The following is a 19,752-nucleotide window of genomic DNA, read 5'->3' on the forward strand; positions in this document are numbered from 1 at the left end:
CTGCCAGACTCCTTCCCTGCACGGACAAAACTTCTGGCTCGTGAAATTTAAAAAGAGATTGCCTCTGACGCGTTTTGTTTAACGACGGGTTATTGAATAAGCCTCAGTGGAGTATACTCACACACTGTATAGGATCAATACAAAGAAAGCATATTATGTTTCTTGTGCGAATCAGGACATAGTGCTATTAATCTTAATTAAATGGCACGAAAAAGTCATAGAAGATTCGCTTTAAAACATCCACGTAAAGCAGGGGTCTCCAAACTTGGCAACTTTAAGACTTGTGGACTTCAACTCCTATAATTCCTCAATTCTGGGAGTTGAAGTCCATAGGTCTTAAAGTTGCCAAGTTTGGAGACCCCTGAGGTAAACTTTTGTGATACATTTCCCAAGGCAGGAGTCATACATTTGGTCATTATAAGAAATTGCAAGAAAATTATATGATATTCACCTGCACCTATTCTAGAAAGCTCAAAATGTTTATTATTTTAAGTGTGAAAATTTATGGGATCCTCACCCGGTGACTTATAAATAATTACTCATAGTGGGAACCTATGAATTTGCTTAGAAGCACATTCTATTCTGATAAAACAAAGCCTTACATACATTTTCAGTCTGAGTGCTGGTGGGGTTTTTCCTACTTAATTCTGCAGAAGTGAAGTGATTTGTAGACAAAGAAAATTCGGCTTATTTTAAAATAAACTAACCACCGTTGATTTATTTATTTCTATCTTAACTCTAGATCCTAGAGTCTAGGATTTTGAGCCTAACACTGAACAGAATCTATAAGTTTAGATTTTATGGTCAATCAAAAATAAATAGCACTTAGAAAAATAGATTCAAGAAAAGAGCATTGTGGGAAAATGGTTTCTTTTGAATTACAGACTCATTTTGTGATTAATAAGATATATCTCATAATGTAATTAACTTTATAAAAAGCCAAGAATTTTAATATGCCAATAAGAATAAAAGTCTGGATAGTGGACATGACATTACATGGAGGCAGTAGAATAGAAGAAAAAGAACTGGAAGATAACAAAATACAGAGACCTGCAAAAATAGAATGACTGGCAAAACAACAACAACAATTCAAGGTAGTTCCAATAGTAATAGGCTTCTTGAGTGCAATACCAAAATGACTGGAGCACCATTTGAACACCATGGACGTTGGCAAAATCACAATCAGTTACAAAAAGCAGTTTCACTTGGAATAGCTTTTACAAATTCTAATTTTGCCTTGTGCATAAAGCCAACCTCACTTTGCCCTTGATATTGTCAGATTATATAAAATTCCAAATGGGGATAGAGATGAGACATTAAAGATAGTTGGTTAAATTAAATAGATGCATTAAAATAAAAAAAATATTTATTTCAGGAAATTGAATATATGTTTGGCATTGTTGGTGTTCCTATAACAGAAGTAGCAATTGCTGCACAAGCAAGTGGAATTAAATATATAGGAATGCGCAATGAACAAGCTGTAAGTATTTCTTGGGTTAATTTAATATCTGTTTGCTCAATAACTATTAAATGCTAAAAGCTCATTTTAGTGTTACATAATCTGACACATACTGACAGCACAGATGCAAACACTTTTATTTATTTATTGCTGAATTTCCACAGAAAAATGGTAATTTCTACACGTTTTTTGTCTATAACAAAAGTGGTTTTTCCCCAAAGTATTCTCTGGAATTAGTGGAATGGTAGTCTAGTGCACCTCACAGGGTTGTTGTCATAAGGAAAACAGAAGCATTATGTAAGTACTTTATTCGCCTTGATTCAAACAAAAATAAAGTAGAATAAAAATCAGTTAAATCTGGATAGGACAGTGAAAAAATAAGTAGAGATTAAATGATTAAAAGTATCCATGCTGTTGAGGAAAGAAACAAAACATAAAGATGCAAGAAGGAAAAAACTCCATGTTCAATTAAAAGTGTAAAATATGCTTTATATAGGTGATGGCAAAGGAAGTGCCCTACAAACTATCAGAGCTTTTGAATTGCTTGATGAAATATAATTGAATAATATTTTAAAAATAGGAAAAATATTTAATTATACAGTACTTTGATATGCAGAATTATAATTATAAGAATAATCATTCCAGGTATTTGCAAAGTTTTATGTAGCATTTTAATGCCACTTGGTTTGACAATGTGTTGTCATGGCATGTTAAGTACAAACAGTTTTGCCAAAAATACACCCACTCTGGATATCTTAACTGTTTCTACATTACTTGGCATGTGTTTTTTTTTCAGAAATAGAAGGGAAATGCATAAATTACCTTCTGGTGTTTAAGTTTTGATTTTTCAAAGATGTTATATAAAAAATAGTAAGTATCCGCACCCATCATGCCACTCACAGCCATTGTGTTAAATCTGATTAGCAATTTTAACAATTTAACTCTTGTACTATGTTCCATATTGTCTTCTACATGACACTTTCTGAAATCATCAGTCCTAGGAATGTTACTATTCTGTCTCTTGCCCTTTCAAGTATAATTTTTTTCACAAGCTTTTTGTATATTATGGCTAGACCTCCCTGAGGGCGGGGTGGGAGGGAATAATTTCTTCTCCCTAAAAGATACCTTTTGCTTAAATTAAGATACCATAAATACTGTAAAAGATATTCAGATGTGTCCTATTATTTTGCTATATTAATTTCCAGCCTGATCTAAGTAACCCTAAGCCTCCAAAATGGCAAAGTTAATTAAAATTTATAATAAAATAATTGTAGTTTATTAAGGTAGGCCAAAACCCAAAAGCAAATTACATTTTAATCCAACCATCCTCAACTCTCAGCATGAAGAATAGCAGGTTTTTTCCTGTTAGATTAATGTAGGCTTGGCTTCCCCAACCTGGTACCATGCAGCTATATGAGATTTTAATTCCAACTTCTTTAGTTATTGCAGTTTGAGAGCACCAGATTAGAAAAGACTGCTTTAATCTGGACAGATGGAAGATGTCAAATCCGTTTTTAAGAAGCTGTTTTCTATATTTTTATGAATTTCTATATGTAATTATTATTATTATTATTATTATTATTTATTAGATTTCTATACCGCCCTACTCCCGAAGGACTCAGGGCGGTGCACAGCCAAACAATAAAAACACATACAATACAAAATTTAAAAAATAGAATAAAATCAAATTAAATAATTTTGGCCCCGACAAATTTAAAACCCCAAACTTTTAAAACCAATTTAAAATTGAATATATAAATACTAAAAAATATTTAAAATATTTAAAATATTTAAAATTTTAAAAATCTTTTATAAAAGAGGGGGAAAATTAGGCCAGGCCGGCCTGGTGAAATAGTAAGGTCTTTAAGGCGCGGCGGAAGGTGCGCAGATCCGGGATCCTCCGTATCTCTGGGGGGAGCTCGTTCCAGATAGTAGGTGCCCCCACAGAGAAGGCTCTCCCCCTGGGGGCCGCCAGTCGGCATTGTTTGGCTGACGGCACCCGGAGGAGCCCCTCTCTATGGGAGCGTACTGGTCGGTGGGAGGCTATTGGTGGTAGTAGGCGGTCCCGCAAGTACCCGGGTCCTAAGCCATGGAGCGCTTTAAAGGTGGTAACCAAAACCTTGAAGCGCACCCGGAAGACCACCGGGAGCCAGTGCAGCTCGCGCAGGAGAGGTGTTACATGGGAACGCCATGTCGCTCCCATTACCACCCGCGCGGCCGCACTCTGCGCCAGTTGGAGCCTCCGGGTGCTCCTCAAGGGGAGCCCCATGTAGAGAGCGTTGCAATAGTCCAGGCGGGAGGTGACAAGGGCATGAGTGACCGTGCGTAAAGAGTCCCGATCCAGAAAGGGACGCAACTGGCGAATCAGGCGAACCTGATGAAAAATCCTCCCGGTCACGGCCGTCAAGTGCTCTTCTAAAGACAGCCGTGAGTCCAGGAGGACGCCCAAGTTGCGAGCCCTCTCCGTGGGGGCCAATGATTCGCCCCCAATAGTCAGTGATGGCGTCAACTGACTATATCGGGACGTCGGAAACCACAGCCACTCAGTCTTGGATGGGTTGAGCCTGAGCCTGTTCCTCCCCATCCAGATCCGTACGGCCTCCAGGCACCGGGACATCACTTCAAGGGCATCGTTGGGGTGATCCGGGGTGGAGATGTACAGCTGGGTGTCGTCAGCGTACTGATGGTACTCCACCCCGAAACCACGGATGATCTCGCCCAGCGGCTTCACATAAATGTTGAACAGGAGAGGCGAGAGGACCGACCCTTGCGGCACCCCACATATGAGGGGCCTCGGGGTCGACCTCTGTCCCCCTGTCAACACAGACTGCGACCGGTCAGAGAGAAAGGAGGAGAACCACCGCAACACAGTGCCTCCCACCCCCAACTCTTCCAACCGGTGCAGCATGATACCATGGTCGATGGTATCAAAAGCCGCTGAGAGATCTAACAGGACCAGGACAGAGGAGCACCCCCTGTCCCGAGCCCTCCAGAGATCATCAACCAACGCGACCAATGCCGTTTCCGTGCTGTACCCGGGCCTGAAGCCCGACTGGAACGGATCCAGATACGTCGTTTCATCCAGGTGCTGGGGGAGCTGTTGCGCGACCACACTCTCAACAACCTTCGCAACAAAGCGAAGATTGGAGACCGGACGATAATTTACCAACATTGCCGGGTCCAGGGAAGGCTTCTTGAGGAGAGGCCTCACCACCGCCTCTTTCAAGGCGGCGGGAAAGTCACCCTCACTCAGCGAAGCGTTTATAATCCCCTGGAGCCAGCCTCGTGTCACTTCCCGGGAAGCCAGTACTAACCAGGAAGGACACGGGTCCAATAAACAAGTGGTCGCGTTCAGTCTACCCAGAATCCTGTCCACGTCCTCAGGGGTCACAGGATCAAACTCATCCCAGATAATTGTATTGTAATAATTACAATATTTTCAGTGTTGAGCCTATGAACCAGGTTTTGTATCTAAGTTGTATATTGTTTGAGTGGAAAATATCCCATTAAAAAACTTTCAGTTTAAGTTATCAATATGAACCTCAAGATGAGTTCATTTGTTAATTTTTTTTGTTCTCACTGCCAAATTAAAAAGCTGTCAGAATCTTTGAATTGGCACAAAGTAATATCAACATAATTATTTTTGAATCCTGTGGTCAGTCTCTGTCTAAGTTACTGCCAGAAAATGATTTGCAAGATCTGATTTTTGCAAGTTCCACTAATTATAAATAAGGAGATTGGTTTTCTCCATTGGTGTTACTGAGCACATCACAAGTCAGCATGAAAAATATCTGCCAATTGTTGCATTACACAAGAAAATAGCTGATCTGACTTTAAACAGGTTTGTCTTTTTCTACACTTGCAACCCATAGTAGTTAAGATATTAGGCTACAAATCAGGAGAATGAGTTTGCCTTGGGCATGAAGCCAATTTGTTGATTTTAGGCCAGTCACCTTCTCTCAGCCCAAAGAAAGAGGCAATGACAAAAACGCTTCTGAAACATCTTGCCAAGAAAACTGCAGGGAATAGGACACTATTGAATAGAATAAAAAAAAGTTTAAAGAAAGAAATACCAGTCTCAAATAATCCTGCAGAGAAGAGAGGGAGATCTTTCAATTACGTAAAATGGAATAAATGAATAGCTGCAGTGGGAGGACTAATGATTGAAAATGACAGTGGTGAGAAAGAGGCAACTGTGGTCTGAAATCAGATTTTAATGTCCATTCTCAAATAGGCACAGCTTCTATGTATACAGAATAGCAGCCTCATCAATAGGCAAGCTTTTGGTTTATAGATTATGCAAAACACCTGAAGGGTTTCTTTGTAAAGGACATTATCATGCAAAACTTGATTGAAGTTTTGAGTCAACTGCAGCTTCTAAAAGGATTGGTATGGGTATTAGAATTAAATCAGGTCGTCTCTGACACATAACCACTTCACTTTACTAGTGGACACTGGAGAATTGTTAGTAATTGTATACAACACAGAGACAATTTGGAAAGACCCTTGAAACAGTTGCATCAAATCTTTTGAAGGGAGAATGCTTTCAAATGCTTTGCCGAGCCTTACAAAATAGCATATAAAGCTATTGTTTTGGTGTACTGCGTCTTTCCATTCAGATTTTAATTAATGTTTCATTTTCAATAGGCCTCTTATGCAGCTTCTGCTGTGGGGTATCTGACAGCCCGGTAAGGTGACTATAAAAATAACTCTCATTGGATTCTAAGACTTTGATATAATAATATTTCAGAATTTTGAGTTCATCTAAGTTTTTTGTAGTTTATGCAGCAGTGTTTCTATTAATCCCACTACCACAACCTCAGTTTTCTATCCCTGAGGATAAGCGCATAATAAATAAAAAATAAAAAATGCTGAACTTGCTTAACATTTATACTCCTCTGACCTGTAACTGATTTCATTTACATTTAAATCTATTTTAGATTCTATGGTTGTAAACAGCATTGTAGATGAACATGTGAGTGATAACCTGCCCTTCAATCCAGTTTTCTTATTTCTTTTTTATTTAGTTTATATATTACGATGTTTTGACCTCCTCTTTTGTACTGAGGCAGAAAGGTTTAAAATACTCCACTTAAATAAAAATGAAAAATTTGCCTTGCTTTCAAATTAATCCTTCAAAAATGTTTGTGTATGATGCCCCTGAAGTTATTTTTTGCTTCAATTCAAAACCTCAGGAGCTTTTCTTTTTGTTTCTAGGCCTGGAGTATGCCTTGTTGTTTCTGGTCCTGGTCTTGTAAATGCTCTAGCTGGAATGGCAAATGCAAACATGAATTGCTGGTAATAAATCTGTATTTTCGGTTTTATTTCCAAATACACACACTCAAATGCTATTTATCAGGAAAGCAGATAATCATATCATATCCTCATCACCTCATCTCATTTCCTCTCCCATTTTATTCAGTTTTAAGTAGATCACATCTACATAGGGAAGAACACAAATATGACATGTTTTATCCCAAGAATTAAGGATTGTCTTAATGTACTTTAGTTCATTGCCTTCCCCATTTCAGTGAGTGGTCTCTATGGTTTAGTAATGATGGGATTTATAAACACTGGAAGATTGAGGAAGATTACCAAATAGATTTTGGTAATTTCTGTGCTTTTGTAGCAGACTTTTCTTAACTGTATATTGCATATAACCTTCACTTGATTTTGAGAAGTTGATGGTACCACTTGGTGCTTCTTAAAAAAAATAAATCATTTTTGGTAACTGTCAAATTATCTGATAGAAACATAAGAACGTTTGCTTTAAGATAAAGATAGTGATTCTCTTACCATACAATTGCACTCATTTCAAATGATAACAAGATCATGCTCAAAACCTACAAGCTAGGCTTCAGCAAATGTGAACCAAGAGCTACCAGAAAGCTGGGTTTCAAAGAAGCAGAGAAATTAGAGGTCAAACTGCCAACATTTGCTGGATTATGGAGAAAGCAAGTGAGTTCCAGAAAACATTTGCTTCAAAAATCTCTATTTCTACATTAAAGCCTTTGACTGTCTAGATCACAATAAACTGAGTAAATTCTTAAAGATATGGGAGTACCAGACCACCTTATCTGTCTCCTGAGAATCCTGTATGCGAAAAAGAACAGTTAGAACAAGACATGGAATAATTGATTAGTTCAAAATAAGGAAAGGAGTACAACAAGGTTGTATATTGTCACCCAACATATTTAATTTATATTAAATACATTATGCAAAATGCTGCACTAGATGATTCGCAAGCAAGAATTAAAATTGTCAGGAGAAATATCAGTTATGCAGAAGATAATATTTTAATGGCAGAAAGTAAAGAGGAACTAAATAGCCTCTTGATAAGAGAGAAGAGTGCAAAAATTGGCTTGAAACTCAACATTAAAAAAATTAACATGGCATCCAGTATCGTCACTTCCTGGCAAATAGAAGAGGAAGAAATGGAAGCAGTGACATATTTTATTTTTTTGGGCTCCAAAATCAATGCATACTGTGATTGCAGCCATGAAATTAAAAGACACTTGCTCCTTGGGAGGAAAGCTATGACAAACGTAGACAGTAGTAGAACAAACTAGTGAAGCAGTATTTAAATCCTTTTTTCCCCCTTACTATCTTTTCCTTCTTTTTGAATCAATAAAAGTTCCCAAAAGACTTGATGGAACTGATGAAACCAGTTCTTACAACATCTTGCCCAGGCAATAAGATATCAGTTTTAATCAAATGTTAAAACAAGTAGTATTTAGGAATATTTTGACAGATTAACGAAGTTAGAAGGGACTTTATAGGTCATCTAGTCCAGCCCCCCCCCAAAAAAGCAGGAGACCCTACACCATTTTTGACAAATGGCAGTCCAATATTTTCTTGAAATTCTCAAGTGATGAAGCTCCCACAAGTTCCAAAGGCAAACTGTTCCATTGGTTGATTGTTCTCACTGTCAGAAAGCTCCCCCTTATTTCTAGGTTGATCAGGTCAGAAAGCTCCCCCTTATTTCTCCTTGATCAGTTTCTATCCATTATTCCTTGTCTGGCCTTCAGGTGCTTTGAAAAATAGCTTGACCCCCTCCTCTCTGTGGCAGCCCCTCAAATATTGGAACACCGCTATCATGTCTCCCCTGGTCCTTCTCTTCACTAGACTAGCCATGCCCAGTTCCTATAACCGTTCTTCATATGTTTTAGTCTCCAGTCCCCCTAATCATCCTGGTTGCTCTCCTCTGCACTTTTTCTAGAGTCTCAACATCTTTTTTATAGTGTGGTGACCAAAACTGGATGCAGTACTCTAGGTGTGGTCTTACTAAGGCTTTATAGAATGGTATTAGTACCTCACTTGATCTTGACTGTATCCCTCTGTTAATGCAATTTAGGATTGCATTGGCTTTTTTGGCTGCCGCTGCACACTGCTGGCTCATATTTAGTTGGTTTTCCACTAAGACTCCAAGATCCCTCTCACAGTCACTGCTATTAAATCTGGTTTCACACAGTTTGTATGTTTTATATGTTTTAGTTTATATGTTTTAGTTCACAAGTTGCTTATTCAAGAATTAAGTGAATGTAGCTTTTGTTTTTAAGGAATTAAACTTTTCTTTAATTTTTTTAAGGCCATTGATTGTCATTGGAGGCTCCTCTGACAGAAATCAAGAGACTATGGGAGCTTTTCAAGAATTTCCACAGGTGCACATCTCTGCTGCTATTTTTTTTTCATGAAAGAATACCTGGATACTTTAGAAACCCATCTTCCAACTCAGTATTTCTCAACCTTGACTATTTTAAGACAAGTGAACTTCAACTTCCAGGGAATTCTAGAGTTGAAAGTCAACACATTTTAAAGTTGCCGTGGTTGAGATACGTTACTGTAGCTGATGCTCTTTAGATTGTTCTTATACCATATACCTTATTTTTCGGAGTATAAGATGCACTCCCCCTCCGCAAAAGTGGGTGAAAATTTCGGTATGTCTTATAGATCGAGTATGGGCCTTATTTTGGCCTCCCGAACCCTCTGTGCTTCGCGTTTTCGCCCTCCCCGGCCCCCAGAAGCACACTGCAGTGCTCCACACATCTTGTTTTCGCCAAAAACGGGCCCATTTTCACCAAAAACGGGCCTGGTTTTGGCCTGCAAAAATGGGATGCACAAAGGCCAAAAACTATTTTTTTTCTTTTTTTCCTTCTCTAAATCTAAGTGCGTGTCAGCCTCCTCTGGAACCACCTGTGCTCCGCCGAACAAACACCACACGCACACACTCAAAGGTGAAGCTATCCAGTTTAATCGTAGCTTACACGGTGGTCATACAGTAAGCGCTGAAGTTTTCTGATGAAAAACAAAGTCGGAGACGCCCGATTCCTCCGCTTACCTGGCTTTATAGAATGCCTCCAAGCGCCCCGCCCTTGCTCAATTTTGCATTTAAAGTGACCGTGCTATTTACTCCTTCAGTTACTTCCGGATCTCGCTGTCCCTCGTATTGAAGGGCGTTTGTTTCCTTTGACATCGTTTTATTGACCCTGTCCCCAGATTCCCTATACCGTCCACCACCTGATATCACCGTACCCTGCTAAACGCTACAACACCCCCCTTCACCGTGTCTCTGTTCTTCTGGCTTGTCACAGTCCCCGGGATCATGTGTCGAGGGAATGGCTGACACTCGACATGCGCCCCCACCCCCAGGTCTCTTCCTGTAGGGACATAAAAACATTCGGTTATTCTCATTAAGTGGGAAAGTGTCCACCTGGTTTGTTTGGATATGTTTCATGGAATTGTTTTAATAATCGTGGAGCATCTATATCCTTCGTTTTCACCCATGTTGCTTCTGATAATGTACTAAATACCTAAGCTTCCCATGATATATCTTAGAATCGAGGATCTTTTTAATTTCGTATGAGCTTCCTGTCACGGGCCCTGGACGTGTTCCTGTCTCTCTTATTTTGGCTGCTGGTTTTAGGAGACTACTGTGGAATACTGGGTGTATTCTTTTCAGTAAGGGGGGTAGTTGTAAGGATACCGTTACGGGATTTATTATTTTGGTGATGGGAAAGGGACCTATATACTTTGGACCTAATTTTTTACTGGGCATATGCAGATTGATATATTTTGTGGACAAATACACTTTTTCTCCTATTTTGAAGGGTAGGTTATCTCATCTCCGCTTGTTTACTTAGGTTTTGTACGCTTCAGAAGCTTTTTCTAATGCATTTTTGATGTGTGGCCAACTCTGTTTAACCTTCTCTGTCCATTCTTTTGGACTATGGGAACTAGTCATTTGTACATCTAGATCGGGGATGGCCGGGAACTCTTTTCCAGAAACTACCAGGAAGGGTGTATAACCTGTACTACTGTGCACGGTGTTATTATATGCTGATTCTGCGAAAGGTAAGAGTTCGTACCAGTCTGTTTGTTGGTATGACACATAAGTACGTAGATACCTTTCTACCATGGCATTGGCTCTTTCAGCGGCTCCATTGGTATTTGGGTGGAACGCAGAGCTCAGTCCCTGTTCTTTTCCTAATTGTCCTAGGAAACGTCTCCAGAACCGGGCGGTAAATTGGGGACCTCTGTCTGAGATTATACGTTTGGGTGTGCCATGAAGTCGATCTACGTGTTGGACAAATAGTTTCGCTAGACGCCCTGCGGACGGTAGTCCTTTACAGGGGACAAAATGCGCCTGTTTGGAAAACAGGTCAATAATAGTCCATATTACATTGTGTCCTTTGCTGGGAGGCAATTCAACTATGAAATCCATGGCTATATCTTCCCAAGGCCTCTGTGGTTCAGCCACGGACTGTAATAAACCAGACGGTTTCCCTGACAAGGGTTTAGCTCTTATACAGACGGGATAGCCTTGTACATATGTCTCTACCTGTTTTCACATACGTGGCCACCAGAACTGTCTCCTCACTAGATGCAACGTTTTCACGAAACCGAAATGCCCTGCTGTTTTTACATCATGGCATTGTCGTAACACCTTATCTCTCAATCCTTCGGGGATATATAATTTATCTCCTTTCCACATCAGTCCTCTTCTCTGTGTCACTATCTGGGGATTGGTCTTCAACCAACTGTCGCTGATTTTTTCCTCAACTCCACTACCCAGGTTGTGGGGAGCGGGAATACGTCCCTTCCTTGCTTTCCTGTCTGTTTATAAGGTATTAAGGCTTGTGTTATCTCCTCCTTTTGGCTCTCAAATTGCGGCATGCACAATAGGGCATCAGCTAAATAGTTCTTTCCCCCTGGTATCGCTTTCAGCTTGATGGTAAATCTGCGGAAATATTGCGCCCAACGTGCCTGTTTCGGGGACAGTTTACGAGGCGATTGAAGTGCCTCTAGATTTTTGTGATCTGTCCATACCTCAGATTCTACCTTAGTCCCTTCTAGCAAATGCCTCCACATTTGCAAGGCCCATTTTATGGCATACGCCTCTTTTTCCCAAACCGTCCAATTTTGTTCTGTATCGGTTAGTTTTCGGGAGGTGTAGACGCATGGTTGAAGAATCCCATGTTCATTTCTTTGTAGGAGAACACCTCCTACCGCCACATCACTTGCATCCGCCTGGATTACAAAGGGTTTCGATGTGTTAGGATGTCTTAGTATGGGTTCATTAGCGAAGAGGGTTTTCAGCGTGTCAAATGCACGTTGACATGATATCGTCCAATTGACTTTTTGTTGTGGGTTGCCTTTCCCGACTGCAATTTTTCTCGTCTTTAAGAGATCTGTCAATGGTAAAGCCACCTTAGCAAATGAGGGGATAAATCTTCTATAAAAATTTGCAAAGCCCAGAAAACTTTGTAACTGTTTTCGGGTCTTTGGAGCCTGCCATTCCAACACTGTCTTAACCTTATTTGGGTCCATTTCAATCCCTTTTTCTGAAATCCTAAACCCCAAGTAATCTATCTCTGTCTTGTGAAATTCGCATTTCGATAGCTTTACATACAACTGAGCCTTCAACAACTTCAGTAATATTTGCCGTACCAGACGAACCTGTTCTTCTAGGCTATTGGAGTATATTAGAATATCGTCTAGATATACAAGAACTCCGCGATACAGGTGGTCATAGAGTATACTACTGATAAACTGCATAAAAACTGCAGGGGCCCCCTGTAGACCAAATGGCATGACCCGGAACTTATAGCTGCCCAAAGGGCAGTTAAATGTGGTCTTCCATTCATCACCCGCTTTTACCCGGACCCTGTAATACGCTTCTCAGAGGTCCAACTTAGTAAAGATCTTCCCTGTCGTGAGAGTGGAAAGCAAATCTGTCATAAGCGGTAAGGGATAAAGGGGTTCCATACAGACAGCGTTTAATCCCCGAAAATCAACACACAATCTTAACCCTCCATCTTTCTTCTCCTTAAACAGAACTGGTGCTGCCATATGCGCACGACTGGGCGAGATAAAACCCCTGGCTAGGTTCTGATCTATATATCGCTGCAATTCCTCTAATTCAAGGGGAGTCATGGAATACATGCGGGGTTTAGGTAGACTAACACCTGGTTTCAACTCTATCGCACAATCTGTAGGACGGTGGGGTGGAAGGGTCTCACATTCCTTCTCGCTAAACACACGCCATAGATCTCTGTATACGTGTGGGACTTTTTCTAGACAGGACATCTCCCTTCCAGTCGCTCCTACATCTCTACTGTCTTCAGGTGGATCAGGGCCTACTGCCAAGCGTAATTTGCGAAAAAACCCTTCCCACCAAATGGTAGGTTTCCACTTATCTAACCATGATAGGCCTAGAATGATGGGTTCAATTATTTTTTCTACAACCACAAAACGTACTACTTCCCGATGAGTCCCGATCTCAAGTGTCACAGGCTCTGTAACATGGGTAGCCGGTTGTCCTCCTAGCGTTGAACCATCCATTTGCTCAAAGTAAATAGGTTTCTGCAATCTCACTACATGGAGTCCAAGACTGTCTGCTATCGCCCTTTGTAAAAGGCAACTGGTGCAACCGGTATCTACTAAGGCCCCTTGCTGTTCCAGTCTACCCGACCCAGGGTGTTTTAGTGTCACCTGGATAACGAAAGGTCGGACAGGATCACATACCATAGGATCCATGTGTTCCGTTTCCTCTTCAATGTTTCCCTCCTCCGTCGGTGTTTGGATGACGTCAGGAGAGCCACCATTGCCATCACGACCATTGGCCTCACCACCTCTTGTTTGAGCCGCGATACGAGAGCGTTTCAATAGTCTGGAACGGAAGCCCGCCCGCCTACCGGAACCTGATGCCTGGATGTCTGGGGCCCGGAGAGGCGGGAGTGGGCAATCAAGCACTCTGTGGCCTTCCTGGTCACACCGGTAACATCGGAATGGTCTTCGTGAGGCAATACCACCTCTTACTCCTATAGGGATATATGTTCGAATGCCTCCCCGCCCTGTTGGTGGCTTCTCCAACACCTTCCGTGGTGGGGTCATGGTGTCGCTTCGTATCCGGAACTCCTTCAGGCCTACATCCAATTCGACAGCCGCTTTATACCAGGCTGTTATGTAAAGACCAAGGCCCCTATAAACGCAGGCCTGCTGTAGGTCTCTATCCAGCCCCTTATGGAAATGGTGAACTAATAAACGTTCGGGCCAGCCCCTCAACCGATTAGCCAAGGTACGAAATTCCTTTACATAGTCTTTAGCCGCTCGTCCATTTTGTTTTAGTGAAACTAGATCGCTTTCGACAATGGCCTGGGTGCTGGCATCGTCCTCAAATCGACTCCGTAACGCTTCCAGGAACAGTCCCAAATCTGCCAGTTCTCGAGCGTGCATGGTGTGTAAACTGGCCACCCAGTCAGCTGCCTCACCTGTCAAAACCGTCGTAACCGCTACTACTCTGGCCCACTGAGAGGAATAATAGTGCCCGTAAGCATCCATGTAGCTGATCACCTGGCTTAGAAAGAGGGCTACACTGTCTAGATTCCTATCGAACGTGGCTTGTAAGGGAGGGAGACCCCATGGTATTTGCTGTACCCAAGGCCCTGGGATCCATGCAGGTGCTAGATCCCGTTCACGCCTGGACCGCTCTCCACCCCGAGGGGCTCTTTGTTCCCATGAGCGGGACCGTCTAGCAGCAGGCTCACCTTCCTGGTCTTCATGATGCCCCTGACTATGTGGCTGTCGTCGTGTACCATGTATCCCCTCGCTTGACGAGAACCCCCCCCCCCAGGGAGCAGGGTCTTCATCCCTTCCGCCCCTGTATTGACTACTGTCTATTCGCAGCTTTGGACTGGCCAAACGCACCCTGGATTCGGACATTCCGCCCGTTGATGCTCCCACCCCACTCTGCCACGTATTTGATTGGTCTGCCCCGGGCGCCCAGGGCTGCCCAGAGGGGGCATCCCGGAAGCTAGCTTCCCCAAACTTCTCCCTCAACATATCCATGGTGGTTACACCGCGGCCGGAAGAATAACTCCAGTCCCTCCTCCTCCATCCATCTCCTTTCCCGCCACTCTTGGAATTGAGGGGCTAGAGGGGAGTTAGCTGACGTCTGAAACCCCAACTTCCCCAGTATGGTGGTACTTTGCCACCAATTTCCAGATGGTTTTCGAGCAGCTTCAGTCCCCAATGAATCCTGTCTTTCCTGCTTGTCTTCTGGGGGGGGACGACATCACTCTCTGTTTGGGGCGTACCACTGGCTGTTCGCAACGCTCCTCCATCTCCACGTTCTCCCCCTCCTCTGCCTCCAGCTCCGTCCCCAAATCCAACACCGTGACATCATCCGTCACGCCCTCTGCCATCACAGCTGCTTGCAGTCCTCAGACAGAAGAATAAAGTGTCTCCGACTTTCTGTCAGCCTCCTCTGGAACCACCTGTGCTCCGCCGAACAAACACCACACGCACACACTCAAAGGTGAAGCTATCCAGTTTAATCGTAACTTACACGGTGGTCATACAGTAAGCGCTGAAGTTTTCTGATGAAAAACAAAGTCGGAGACGCCCGATTCCTCCGCTTATCTGGCTTTATAGAACGCCCCCAAGCGCCCCGCCCTTGCTCAATTGTGCATTTAAAGTGACCGCGCTATTTACTCCTTCAGTTACTTCCGGATCTCGCTGTCCCTCGTATTGAAGGGCGTTTGTTTCCTTTGACATTGTTTTATTGACCCTGTCCCCAGATTCCCTATACCGTCCACCACCTGATATCACTGTGCCCTGCTAAACGCTACAACAACCCCCCCTTCACCGTGTCTCTGTTCTTCTGGCTTGTCACAGTCCCCGGGATCGTGTGTTGAGGGAATGGCTGACACTCGACAGTGCGTCTTATAGTCCGAAAAATATAGTACTTCTAACAGAGATTTTCATATTTCAATAAGTATTATTGATAGGTATAAAATTTTTAAAAAGTCCAGATTGAATTGAATAAACCTTCCTTTTTCCTGTTTTTACTTGTAAGAATATATTGTCTGAGCCTCTTTACTGAATATTTTATATAAAAATCAATGTTCACCATGATCAGCAAATCTTTGTCATCTGCAACTACTTGGCTCTTTTAAAACTTTGCTTTTATTCTGTTTCTTTTTAATGTAAAATTACATTACATTAATGTAAATATAAAGGACAACTCTTTTGCCTATTCTTTTCTGGTATCTTCTGCTACATTATAGTGTTCTTCTATCACCTCATTTCTTCATTCATAAGGACTCAAATTGAGCCTAATTAATATTAACAGACTATATTCAGTACTGAGAGCCAGTTGGTATAGTGATTAAAGGCACTGGGGTAGAAATTGGGATACTCAGTTCTAGGTCTGCATTAGCACAAGGTAGCTGAATGACTTTGGACCAGGAAAACTGCACGGATTTATTTATTCTTGTGATCATCAGCAATCGATAATCAATTTATCTTCCCCTCCAGAAAATCAACATTAAGTAGATATACTCCTAGCTTTTTGTTACTCTCCTCCCTAGCCACTCTCATGCATACCTTATGTTTCCCCTGGAACAGTTGTGCAATATTGGGGCATTAGTGATATTAAGACTTTATTCCATTAATAAACAATTATATAATTACATATAATCTGGTGTCCTTTGCCCCACATATGGCCAAATGCTATTAATTTTATTTGTTCAATTTACATGAATGCTTGTTCCATCTTTTTGGATTATTTGAGTTTTTAACTATAAAACAACTTCATTTCCTAATTTTTCAAATAATCAAAACTTTTAAAATGGCAGTGCTGTGTGTTTTACAAATTATAACCTTTTGTGTTAAGAGCAGATATTATGCAATGTGTGATTGAAAGTCTTTATAAAGAAGTTTTCTGCAGATGGTTATGATAGAGTAATTGTGAGTAATCCTTGCATTATCTGGAATTAACTAATAGTTGTGGTATCTATAAATAGAACCCCCATGTTCATTTCTAGGGTATCTCTACAAAGCAGTTGCGGTAGTCCCCTACTTTTCATTTTTTTTTGCGGAAGTGGGATGTGAATTGGATGGATTGTTGGACTGATTAAATCCTGTTGTAAAATCATCTTGTTATTTAAAAAATAATATGTGTTTGTTTTCAGGTTGAAGCATGTAGACTTTTTAGCAAATTTTCTGTCAGACTAAGCAGTCTAGAAGCTATTCCTGCAGTTATCGAGAAGGTAAAAAATAGCAATACTTAATTATTTCTCATGTAGCTCTGTGAGACATAGCACTGGAAAATTGTCATATGGCTGGTGATGCCTAAATAAATGAATGGGTTCAGTTATTTAGATTTCAGAGTAATAGATCATCAGAACAGTATCTAATTTTAGAAAATGACCAGTACCTTTTAAGATGTTAATATTATATGTTAATATTATTCCATAAATATGTTAGCTGTGTGATTGTATAGAATATATTATTCCATAAATATTTTATACAGTGTGATTGTATATAATATAATAATAATAATTTATACACACACATACTCTTAGCTTATAATATATAATTGTTGACAAAATCACCATCAGTCAATTGTTAAAGGATGGAAGATCTTATATTCTGCAATATTACCTTTAACATCATCAAACAACATCTAGCTATCTCAGGTCATTAGGAAGGACTCAATAGGTGGATAAAAATGCAAAATCCAGTCTAAACATCTATGCTGCTACGCACAACCCCAAGATAAAAAAGACTTGCTACAGAAAAAACAAGCCCATTTTCAAGGAATTATCTAGAAGTCATGTTTCTTGCAGAATTCAGCCAGGAAGTTTGACTGATGACTCCAAATCTATTTTCATAGAGCTAAATAAACCATGGATATGCTTATTTACAGACTGAATCCAACAAGTTATTCATTCTTCAGTAGATGTATATTTGTCCATTGTTTACTTAATGTATTTTTATCAATAAGGGCTGGTGTAATTAAAAATAAAATAAAACTCTTAATTATGATTACTGCCCTGTATTTTATCTTCCAACTTCTCTATTCAATCTAGGCTGTCAGAACCAGTATTTATGGACGCCCAGGTGCCTGCTATATTGACATACCTGGAGACTTTGTAAATCTGACAGTGAAGAAAAGCTCTGTTAAGTGAGTTGTTATCTCTATAAATAGCAAGTTGTTTCTACCTATAATGTTGTGGTACTTTTACTATATTTGTGGTTTCTCATGGGATGTACTCTTAATAAAGGTAAATATTCACTCTAAAAATTACCCATAGCACAAAATATTTTCTGGCATGAGAAACTTTAAAGAAATATAAGTCAGGCTCTTCAAAAGATTGTAACCAACTGGTCCCATCCAATGAACTCTCTTTGACAAGCTTTTATGAAGAAATTATTGAGGATGGAAGATAAAACAATTGAGGTCAAGATTATCTAAATGAATGTTCAATTCCATGAGTGACTCAGATGTAGAAATGCATCCTTAAGAACAATTAAATGGGATGTTAACCCATTGCTTAAATAAGACACTTCAGATTTTGGAAGGGATCTCAGGATTTCCAAATCCTATGCCATATCCAGAGTTCTCATAACTTTAGGATATAATTAAGGAAGGGAAGCTGATCTCTTTTCAAATACATAGAGAATGGTCACATAAATCGTTATCAGTTTGAGACCCACCATTTATAGGAATACTCCATTTTTGCCTTTCAATTGCTATGTCTTACATTCCCTTGAAAGCTTTACAGCAACTTTCCTATTTTTTAAAATGGGGAATATTACATTAGAGGCTGTAATGTATCTTTTGCTTTTGATCTCGTTCCTTGAAAATAAATGTGAGAGAATGTAAAGAACCCATGTAAAGAAGCATTTGAAAAAAAAGCTATATAATTTTTAACTCGTTGAAAAAAAACAAAGAGTGAAATTGCCATATTCTAACCATATAAAAGAAATTTAGTTGTATAGAAATTAGTGTCCATAGATTGCATTCTGCTTCTATCTGCCCATATGCTAAATTCACAATTTGCCTCTGAATACAATTTGTTATAAGATTTTTACCTATGTATTAAAAAGATCTTATTACAGAATAAGCATTTGTAAACACACAAAATGCTAGCTTGTAGGCTAGCATTTGAAGGCTAATATTTTTTTCTTTCCACAACTATCTACCATATTTTTCGCACTTTAAGATGCACCTGACCATGAGACGCACCTAGGTTTAGAGGAGGAAAACAAAACAAAAAATGAATATGGAGCACCGTGTCACTGTGAATATGGAGCGCTGAATATGGAGCAGCAGTGTAGTGAGGGCAGGAGGCGGAGCCTGAGAGGACCATAGATAGATGTCCTCTCATGGGCTAGCTCTGCCTATTGACTCCTGCACTGCGGAAAAGAGACAGACGAGGCGGGCAATGACAAAGAGATCTGTGACGCAATATTCGCTCCATAACACACAGACATTTCCACCCACTTTTTTGGGGGGGTGGGAAGTGTGTCTTATGGAGCGAAAAATATGGTATATGTTTTCAGTTCTCCACTATAGAAAAATGGATCATTGAACTTGCTTTGATAGTTTCTTTTCTACAGTGGATATCTGTTTATCTCTAGTGCAGGGCTGGGCAACTTTGGCCCTTTTACAATCTGTGGACTTCAACTCTCAGAATTCCTGAGACAGCCAAGCTGGCTCAGGAATTCTGGGAGTTGAAGTCCACAGGTCATAAAGGGGCCATATTTGCCCACCCCTGCTCTAATGAGATAATAATTTTGCTGTAGGAAATGACTTCTATTACCGTATTTTTCGTTGTATAAGATGCACTCCCCCCCCCCAAAGTGGGTGGAAATGTCTGTGCATCTTATACAGCGAGTGTTGCCGAAACCCCACCCACCCACCCACCAGCCCCCATCCTTTGGCCTCTGTCTCATAGCAATTTGCCTCCTTGCAGCAAACAGCCTGGTCAGCTTCAACTGATTTA

The 19,752-nt window shown here is 40.7% G+C and overlaps 1 protein-coding gene across 8 annotated transcripts in view; it reads left to right on the forward strand.

The window, feature by feature from the left end:
• HACL1 (2-hydroxyacyl-CoA lyase 1) overlaps positions 1-19,752 on the forward strand; it is a 33,000-nt gene that overhangs the window by 439 nt on the left and 12,809 nt on the right. Inside the window, exons 2-8 of one of the 8 annotated variants that reach the window (XM_087892599.1) lie at positions 1,376-1,480; positions 6,107-6,147; positions 6,400-6,434; positions 6,677-6,757; positions 9,048-9,120; positions 16,933-17,010; positions 17,833-17,927. In XM_087892599.1, coding sequence (XP_087748725.1) covers positions 6,427-6,434; positions 6,677-6,757; positions 9,048-9,120; positions 16,933-17,010; positions 17,833-17,927 — 335 coding nt within the window. In that variant the 5' untranslated portion in view covers positions 1,376-1,480; positions 6,107-6,147; positions 6,400-6,426. The remainder of the gene's footprint in view (positions 1-1,375; positions 1,481-6,106; positions 6,148-6,399; positions 6,435-6,676; positions 6,758-9,047; positions 9,121-16,932; positions 17,011-17,832; positions 17,928-19,752) is intronic. The other 7 variants (XM_034402194.3, XM_087892601.1, XM_087892600.1 and 4 more) reach the window with 7 other exon arrangements.

The sequence above is a fragment of the Pantherophis guttatus genome, chromosome 4, assembly GCF_059756535.1.
Source record: "Pantherophis guttatus breed Tessera chromosome 4, ASM5975653v1, whole genome shotgun sequence".
Classification (NCBI taxonomy): Eukaryota; Metazoa; Chordata; class Lepidosauria; order Squamata; family Colubridae; genus Pantherophis; species Pantherophis guttatus.